General features: G+C 38.3%; 1 protein-coding gene across 2 annotated transcripts in view; it reads right to left on the bottom strand.

The window, feature by feature from the left end:
* Positions 1–4726: 4726 nt before the first annotated feature.
* The window catches only part of creb3l1 (cAMP responsive element binding protein 3-like 1), a gene marked incomplete at its 3' end in the record, with an annotated part of 31991 nt that continues 26217 nt past the window's right edge, over positions 4727–10500 (bottom strand). Inside the window, exons 10-12 of one of the 2 annotated variants that reach the window (XM_084107786.1) lie at positions 8997–9147; positions 8054–8297; positions 4727–6977 (exon numbers count right to left, since the gene is read on the bottom strand). In XM_084107786.1, the coding sequence (XP_083963912.1) occupies positions 6941–6977; positions 8054–8297; positions 8997–9147 (432 nt within the window). Of the gene's footprint in view, positions 6978–8049; positions 8298–8996; positions 9148–10500 lie in introns of those variants that run through there. The other variant, XM_084107787.1, reaches the window with a different exon arrangement.

Here is a 10500-nt window from a genome sequence, read left to right as displayed (position 1 = left end):
CACCAAATAAAAAATACTGCATTGTACTGTAATTTAACACAGCCCATAATGCATTGCAAACAGTAAAAACCCATTACTTAAATACAGTAGAGTACTATTAAAATGGCTGTAAATTAACAGCAGTTTCTTAATTAGCAAAATAATGCCCAGAATGCAATGTTTTCTACAGTACATTACTGTTTCAATGGAACACAGTGTTTTACTGTCAGACTTTGGCTGTTTTTTTAACAGCACTTTTAGCTGCTGAAAAATCTAGAATAAACCAGCATGAATTTCGTATTGGTCCAGGCTGGTCTATGCTGGTTAGAGCTGGTATAGTGCTGTCTGTGGTGGACTAGCATGTCATGTTGTTCTCAAGCAAAACTGAGCTGGTGTTGCAGGTCCACCAGCACTCCCACTTCCCATGCTGGGGACCAGCAACCAGCATGCAGGAGTTATAAGATCATAGAACATACTTAATCTATCAGCAAATCTCTTAGTTTGTCAAGATGGAGCCCAATTTAACTGCGCATACAAAATGAGTGACTTATGGTTTTGTCATAGTTTTGTAAATGATATTATAACAGAATGCAGTTCTGCAGGAGCAACCCGATCAGGCTGGCAGGAGAGTTGGAGAGTTTAGAGGGGTCAGATTACCAGATGAGGCCTGAAATCATCAAGTGGAATCAATATGAAAACCACAGATCAAAATGTCCAGAAACCACAGAGCAAATTCTCTCCACATAACTAATAACTAAACTAATCTAAACTACATTGAAAATATAGAAATATTAGAAATATATATATTGCAGCACTCAATCCTATGCACTAATTCTGACAGTGTTTAATAACTTTAATTACAGTTTACCTTGAAAAAAGTTTACTTGTACAACAGTTTCATGTGTTGTTTCAATATTGTGGAAAAATACTGTAATGTGTCTTTTAGACCTCAACTTTTTAAATGACTCTTCTTTCCACTAATGTTCATTACTGAATGCATTTTAAACTTGATTAACCAGTTTGAACTGAAATGTGTTCAGTCTTGTTTATCACGTCATCCACCCAAACTGTTTAGCTGAGCAATATCATGTTAGTATGTGATATTATTGTGTATAATTCACTGATATTGTTTGTTTTTAATGCCATTCCAGAATTGTTGTGAGATTGCTTTTCAGATATATCAAAACTATATATCAAACTATATTGAAAAATAAAATAACATTTATCAAACAGCATGATTGTTTCATTTAATAGCATAATAATAAGTCTGGTCATTTAAAAAAAAAAAAAAAAAAAAAATTAAACATATTGTGTTATTTGTATGGTGAGGGACAGAGTGCTGACACCTGGTGGCTATAATATGAAAATACAGTGAACGCTTAAAGGCGGGCAGCATACACTGCGATGTCTGTGCGAATTCAGCAAGGTTACATACTCACTGAACGAGCTAGTAGATCGCATGCGATGTAAAGCCAAAGCCAGGGCTGGACTGGTAATCTGGCATACCGGGCAAATGCCCGGTGGGCCGACGTGCTTTTGGGCCGATACATCTCATACTTTTTTTTTTTTTCTTTTTTTTTTACGGCCCATAAAACTCGTACATCGGCGGCCCATTCGTTTTGTTTTGTTTAATTGATGGAGTGTAGAGTCCGCGGTAAGCAGAACTACTTTCAAAACACTTTGGCTATGAGTGTAGGAACCCATAACCCAGTTACAGATTATTTCCACATCTGCATAGTTGACGATTACAGAAATTTACTAGAAGTTTAATGAGACGCGTTTTTATCCATGTTTTCCGCCAAAATAAAAGCTTGATGCAGTTTCCGTCAAAATAAAAGATCATGTGCTTATCTCTTTCAAGTATAGAAATGAGTACAAAACTAACTATGAAAGTTTTCTTATTTTTCAGTGCATTTGTTTTACAATATATGGCTATTAAACGTACAGTATGGGATTTTTTTCGCCACTAGGGGTCGCTAACCTATTTACAATAACAAAGGCGTAGTTTGATGACGCAACATTTGCTAAGAATTATGGATCTTGTCGTCAACGTCAAGCCGACCGATCTAATAATGTTTATGGATGACTGAATACATCGATGTTTTTATCATGACTGTGATATGAAGCAGTTCGGGATTGCTAAGAGACAGCTAACTTATCAGCTTCACACGCGACGCGAGTCCCGCGGATATAAAAGGAATATGGACATTTCATTCTACCAAACTACACGCAGAATTACTACTCACAGGTCAGTTTATTAGACAAATTAAACTTGTGAGGTAACGCAGCGCTGTTTCACTTGGTCTAACATTACACTATCACACTAAACTGCATTTGAATGTGTTGAAATGTATGTGTTAGTCTGTCTGTATGAGACTGACGTTAGCAGTAAACTAGATCAACATTAGAATAACATACAGATCATATTCTGACATTTTATCATTGTTGAACTATAAAACATTGATTAGTTTTATGTAAATGTGCTCACCTGTTTAATAAAGTACATGTAGGAGCAGTCGAAGTCTCGGACGTGGAGCTCTCGTTTGTATACTGTCTATGGGAGCTCTCGGCATCTCGAAAACACCGCGCTGATATTGATTCTCGTTTTAGTTCTCCTTTTTTATCCAAAGTCTGCTTGCCATGGTCCATAATGTTTGAACGAAACAACAACAGCGTGCAGATAGACATTGCGAACTACAGTGGTCCACGTCTGTCGTCTTGGTTACTATCAGAGGGCTCTGGTTCATAGCTCTGGTTACCATGGCAGCACGAGTGGAAACCAGGGACAACGCGGATATGACGCCATTGACTGCGACAAAACGGAAATAAAGAAACGTGCCGTGTCTTCGAATTAAATTAAAATTTCTCCTGGTTTGAAAGTTGTTGGAAACAGTCGGGATAATGTAAGTACACAACTAAAAAAAATATATAACATAGATATAGTGATTTTTGCTATTTTTAAAGCAAAAAAGTTACATATTGTGCCTTTAGGCTACTGTCATGAGATTAATATTATAACTATTATTATGTAGTAGTGTAATATAGACAGACACTGTTACTAAAAGAGGTTTGATTTTTTCTTTGTTATATTTGCACACTTAATATGGGTTGGAGCTTTTAATTTTGAACCCTCAAACTGCACCAGATTGATGAATGTAACATTAAAATGCACAACATTTTCTTAGGGGGACCATGCCCCCAAACCTCCCTAGAAGGACTGAGGTCCACCCAACACAGTTTTACCAAAATTCCTGTGAGAAACACTGGTATTGCTATGCCAATGCAGCTTATAGCTTGTTTTTTGGATGCATCACTGTGGAGTATAGTTCAATTGTATTAATAAATTACAATTTTGTACTTATTTCATTTGTTAACTCTCACTTGTTTATACTCACTCATTACATGGCATTAGTGGTTTTAATGAATAGGAGTTGAACAAAAACATATACAAAGGCGTGCAAAGATGGGTGGTGTTTATGATCATATGTAGTGGGCCAGTCTGGGCCAAAATGCCAGGGCCGATTTTCTGTCCCAGTCCAGCCCTGGCCAAAGCTCGCGTTTTATGTGCTCACACTATACGGTCCGAACGTCGAGCTGCGACTTGACTGCTCAAACTAGTGTGTGAAAAATGCGCGAGAAACCCCTGTGCCAGGTTGCGCCAATAGACCATGATATCGTATATCCAGAGATATTGTCAAAACAAGCTTCAGCTATCAATATCAAGAGTATTTAACATTTCCAATGTATGTATTCAATTATTATAGGCCTAAGTATTATTGTATTATTATTATTATTATTATTATTATTATTATTAGGGAAGGCCTACTTTTATTATTAAATTGATAGGCTATTATAATTAATTTGCCACGCAATAATTTCATAGCGCATCATAACGGACATGCTGCGAAGATTAGATAGAAGCTTAGCCTACTCCTCATTGAAAACTGTCTAAAAATAAAAACATTTAGGTCGATTACAATGAATTATAGGCCTATAACTAAAATTATTAACCGTCAATAATATGTCCGAACACGCACTAATCAGTCATCAATGAAAATTAAAAACAGCTTTATTTCAAAAACAGCTTGTTTAACATGAGCATTGTTTTACAAATTAATAAAAGAGGCACGGTAGCTAGGCCTACATCGCAGGTGGCTTAGACGTGGTATAATCATCCATTTTGCAATATGAACTTGAGGTAATCAACAATAATTTAAAGCTAGTTTGATAGCTACAGAACTTAAAGATCTCCCTTTTTTCGTTTTCTTTCTTGCTGTTTTCGCGCAGGCGCAGTGAGGGAAAAACACTTGAGTTTTTTTTTTTTTTTTTTTTAGGGCAATCGGTTCGTAGCTCTGCTTCAACAGTGTGATAACCTCACGAGAGGCGACCAAAATTTCTGACATGTCAGAGTTCCATCCGACCATCCGATTGCCTGTCGGGAGAGGTGAATCGCCTCTCGTTTCCCCCTGTATAGCCTACTGCACGAACACTGCACGACAAAACGACGCACGACAAAGCTGAAAATCGGCCGGACCCGAAAAAGAGTCGCACGACTCGAGTCAGAATTCGGCTCAAAATCGGACGAAAATCGCACAGTGTAGGCCTATGCCCGCCTTAAGACAACCGGTGTTGATTTTGCAGACCCTAAAATCACTTCACCCTCACCAACCTTTTAATTCAATTAATAATAATAATGTTGTATGCATAAAGAGGGTATAATACAGAAAATAACACAGGAGACAATGGGTTGCATCTGCAAATTTTGTATTTTGCTTCATTCTAACTCTACTTTAGATACGACAGAAAAAGCAAGAAGTTCAGAGCATAGATACATACAGAGCCAGATCCATACACAGATACTAATCAACCCAAACCGCATGGTGATTACCAAAATGCATCGGAAATATAAAAATACGTCCTCCATATTTACAACCAACATTTATCATCAGTCATATGTACAAAGGGCAAAAGGGGCAGAGATACAGATGATACCAGCAACAATTACATTTAAAAGCATAATCTCCATCGTCATACTGGGCATTAGATTCAATTCCAGAACGCTAAGATATTCTGGAGTTCCAGGTTTGAGACTAATTGTCTGTGAACAGTATGTGCAATGAAGTCATAAAGTTTACATTTATTGACTTAGAAACATTCAAATCCACATTTAATGTTTTTCCAGTTCAATATTATTATTTGACAAGAGGAATCTATTGATGGGTGAGAAGACTGAAACCGAGATGATGAAAACTGCTCTGTCACCAAACTTATAAGAAATTAGGGTGAATTCAGTTTTACGCTGATAATGAGATGTTATCTACTGTTCTTCCATGTCATAAGCAGCCAACCCAGTTTTTCATTGTGTTATGGCACATATACCACAGAATAATTATTTGACTGTGACAGATTCTTTAGTGACAGCCACTTTCATTACTATAATTTAATCAGAGGCAACTTGAACAATTAAATATCATGTTTATCAGTGGTTTTCTCTAGCTGTACAATAAAAGTAATATTGTGGCTGAAGCAACAGAGGACAAGAAAATGATTTAACAAAAGAAGAACTGAAAAACAAAAAGAAAAGATTTTATGATTAAAAAAATTGTTTCTAAGCACTGACATCTATAATAACAAACCAAAAAGACTTTTGTAAAGCATATTTACACAACTGCACTATCAACTCCCAGATATTTTTGGTGAATTTTACAGTGGTCAAACAGTTCACTCACGTACAGAATACAGACAGTCCAGACTAACATTAAAAAGAAGTATTCCGTTTTAAATAAGATTAGTTTTCAAAGAGGTTCACTTCTTTTTCCAATAACTGTTTGTTTTCACCCTGTATCCATTAAGGCCAATGTTTTTAATGGATTCATGTGGATTGTACAGAATTCTTCAGAGATCGAACATGGTTAAACACGCACAGGATTTGATCGGCCCTGTTCATTTTTCTCTATATATACAAAACTTTCTTTACACAGAAATAAAGATAACAGAAAAAACTGTTTAACAGTTATGACAACAAGATCATGTAAACTTTACATCATCTTTCATTTAAAAAAACACAATAACTTTCATAATTTTTTTGTGCATAAAATAAATATGCTCTTTTTTGGATGCTGCCAATACTAGAATATATTATGGATAAAATTTTAAATTCAGTACAAAAGCCTCTGCCTTTTAAAAGTAGAAAACAAAAATAGAATAAAACGCATCAATAAAAGCAAGCAAAGTAAAAGAGGTTTAAGAGGAAAATATGCTGTTAGGAGCATCTTAAATATGACTACATGAAAAAGAATGTGAAGGCACTTAAATCAATTAGTTTTCCTAGTGCAAAACAAGTGCAATCCAGCTTAAACTTATGCAGAAAAAAAGCAAGCCAAGATGGCAGAGGAAGAAAATCCTGTCAAAGCAAGCTTTGCGAGACCGCAAAGTATGTCAGGCACCTGTGATTACACCTGCTGGAAAACATTCAGAGATTAAAAACAGAGTTATAAAAAGAAAAAAGAAGTTCTTTGGGGTGTAAGGATATGTAGTAAATGGACAGTCTCATGGCATTTTAGGAAAATTAAAACAAACACTCATGAACTTTCCCTCCCACACCCTTTGTGGAAAGTGTTTCGTGAATTTAGAGCTGCAGGCTCACATCCATCTAAAACAGAGCAGCATGTACAACCGCCCACATCCTCTCTTCTCTCTCTTAGTCCTTAAACTCAGTGCTTGCTGGCAAAGGGGACTTTCAGTGTATGGATGAACACCTTTCTCTTCTCACAGTTCTGGCGCTGAATGTCATTGGAATGCATGTCAGGCGGGTTGGATGGTGGTCATGAGGCTTGTTGGGTTTTTTAGGGGGGGTCAGGAGACTCAGGATCTGTAACGGTAAGGGTCGAGGGCCGAGTAGTGCAGGATCATCAGACTTTAGTGGAGGCCTGGGTGACGGAGGCAGCTCCACTCAGAGAAATTAGAAATATTCTGCTCCTCCCTCAGGATCCCGCTTTCTGAGAAAGAAAGAGACAATTACTAATTATTCATAGGGATGTTTGAGGTCGGCAAGATATTTAAAGTCTTTAATGCTCACCAAGACTGTGTTTATTGTAGCAAAAATACAGCAAAACCAGTAATATTGTGAAATATCATTACAATTTAGAATAAGTGTTTTCTATTTGAATATATATAATGTGATTTATTCATGTGATGGCACAAATGAGTTATCAGCGTCATTACTCCAGTCTTCAGTGTCACATGATCCTTCAGAAATCATTCTAATATACTGATTTACTGCTCAAGAAATTTCTTATTTAATTTCTTATTATTATCAATGTTGCGCTGCTTCATATTTTTATGGAAACTGTAATACACTTTTTTTTTTAGGATTCTTTGGTGAATAGACTGTTAAATAAATAGAAAACCATATAATTTTGTTTTAACCATATTTTGTTTTTACTGTCAATTTTGATCAATTTAATATGTCCTTGCTAAACAAATGTATTCATTTCTTTCAAATAATAAAAATCTTACTGACCCAAACTTTTAAACAATAGTCATCTAACACTCAAAATTTATATTTAAAGGCACACTATGCAGTTTCCGTTTTTCTCAAATAGCGACCCCTAGAGTCGCTGTGGAGTACTTGTATTTAACGTTACTGTCGTAAATACCACTCGCACAGAACCGTCTCTGCACTCTTCCGACCGCACTTTCTTCGTTTTCTTCGTCGACTCTGCCATGATTCACGTTTGAAATGCGTGTTAGTGTCTTCCATAGAGGCTGCTTCATATGTTGTTGATGTATGTGACGTCGTGCCGTAAAGCAAGTCGTGAGTCTCGTGAGATTTGTCGGGGTGCCACCTCTCAAACCTGCATTGCTGGTTTTGCCAGCTTTGTTATCGGGATGATTCGCCCGACTACGAATTCGTTTACCATCGAAATGATTTCGAAGCTGTTATATTAAGGTACAAATCTTGCATAGTGTGCCTTTAACACAAAAATAACTATATTAAATAATTTTATAACGTGACTGTATTCAAATTTTATAAACCTGACTATATTAAAAGTACGGTCAGTGTGTGTCTCACCTCGAGTGGTAGTGTGGTTCAGGGGGACGGAGTGGGGCCGCGGATGTGTTGCTGTAGCTTGCAGGCTCCGGTTGGGCCTGGTTCAAGTACCTGCTCACGAGAGCAGAATGATCCTGCTCGTGGCTGTCCTTCAGGTCCTGTACGTGTCGCGGCACCCCCTCCATCCTCTCCACACTCAGCAAGCCCCTGTGGCCGTCCTCCACTGGGCCACCCTCGTCATAGAAGAGCAGGCTACGGGAGCGGACTACACACACACAGAGAGAACAGAGTTACTTATGTCACATGTCTTGCATGATTTGCTTACTTTGATTCTCATGAGATATGTAGAGAGAAGAGAAGCGTGTCTTGGACTCAAAGACAGTGTTTAAGGGAAAAAAGAGCAAAATTTAGCGAGTGCTACTCTTCTAGGCAAACCAATACACATTAAGGCTTCTATGATTTTTGGTTACTACAGCAACCCATCACCATCATCCACAGGCAGAGTCTGTAGGGCCCTTGTGAAAATGGATGAGGCATCTGAAGCCCCTTTCAAGCACAGCTTTGATAGAGCCGAAAGAGATGAGGCTCGGCGTGTGTTGTAAAGTTGAAAGAGGATTGTAAAATCTGCTCAAAGGGAAGTAATGATTTCAATCTAAAACTCTCTGGGATGTCTGACAGTAATTTGAGGGTGAGAATGGGCACAGTCGGCCCTGGAGCTGCACTAATAACCTTTATAAGAGAGACGGACTCACACTCTTTCAGTCTCTTGTGGGGGGAACGAAATAAGTGCTGTCAAAGACACACAGCTATTATCTGCCTGGATAATTAAATGTGTCTGAAAGCTGGATGACCTACAAATAAACGCTTCTTTGCACATACGCAGAGAAATGTAATAATATCATGCAAAGTACACAATGAAAGTTGATGATTTCGACTTTACATTAGGGGCAGGGATCAAACATACCCTGGCTGGTGGTGTAGAGGTCACCTGAGGGCAGCGGCGAGGACTTCACCGTGTGTGAGGATGATGAGGATAAGGAGGAAGAGTAGAGGGAGAGCTCGGGCAGGCAGGGAGCCAATGAGCCCAGCACCAACACAAAACACAGCGCCACCACCTGGCCAGGAGGAGGAACCACACACACGGTGAGCACACCGCCCCACTGTAATCTACTTGCACTACAGCTGTCAGAGAAGCGCTGACCTGCCTTTACATGCATAGGATCAAAGGACTTAACTAAACAGACAAGCTCCCGGTTTCACAGACAAGGCTTAAGCCTAGTCCCAGGTTTGAGCAGTTTTAACTGAAAGAAACTTTCACTGGCATATCTTAAAATATGTAAGTGCCATTGTTTTGTCTCAAGATGCACACCAGTTATGTTTTTTTTCTAAGGCAGGCATATTTATAAAAGCTACTTAAAGCTACAATATGTAATTTTTTTCACCGCTAGGGGTCGCTAACCTCTTACAATAACAAAGGCGTAGGTTGATGACGCATAAGCGGAATTATGGAACTTGCCCTCATGCCGAAGTATCTAATAATGTTTATGGATGAGTGAATACATTGATGTTTTTAACATGACTGTGGTATGAAGCAGGGCACGATTGCTAATGAGAGACAGATATCAGCGCCACGTGCGAGTCCCGCGGATATAAAGGAATGAAGACATTTTATTCTACCGAACTAACTTACCCGCAAGTGCTGAATTACTACTCACACAGGTCAGTATATTAGACTAATGAAACTTGTGAGGTAACGCAGCGCTGTTTCGCTTGGTCTACACTATCACACTAAACTGCATCTGAGTGTGTTGAAAGTTATAATGTTATTCTATGTGTTAGTTTGTTAGCTTTATGAGACTAGCAGTAAGCTAGATCAACATTAGAATAACATACTGATCATACTGAACATTTCATCATGTTGAGCTATATAACATTGATTAGTTTTATGTACATTTGCTCACCTGTCTAATAAAGTACATGCAAGAGCGGCGTCTCGTCAAGTCGAAGTGTGTCACGGACGTGGAGCTCTTGGCATCTCGAAAACGCCACGCTGATATTGATCCTCGTTTTAGTTCTCCTTTTGTCCCAAAGTCTGCTTGCCATGGTCCATAATGTTTGAACGAAACAATAATGGCGTGAGCGTGCCGCTAGACGTAACGCAGTTGTCCACGTCTGTCGCCATGGTTACTATGGCAGTACGAGCGGAAACCAGGGATAATGCAGATATTACGTCATTGACAGCCGACAAGTGAACAGGGACGAGCCATTATTTAAAATGGGAATTTCTCTGAAATAAAAAATCTTTGGGAACTTTTGGGATATTGTAAGTACACAACTGCAGGAAATATATCACACTGTGCAAGTGATTTTTGGATATTTTATTACAAAAATCTTACATATTGTACCTTTAAATGTCCTAATTTAACTAATGCCTACTCCTGGCTTAATCTAAGCCTTGTCTGTGAAAC

Source organism: Abramis brama (assembly GCF_963993115.1).
Source record: "Abramis brama genome assembly, chromosome: 3".
In the NCBI taxonomy this organism is placed as follows: Eukaryota; Metazoa; Chordata; class Actinopteri; order Cypriniformes; family Leuciscidae; genus Abramis; species Abramis brama.
The sequence above is the reverse complement of the archived record's forward strand: the minus strand, read 5'-3'. Positions and strand labels throughout refer to the sequence as shown.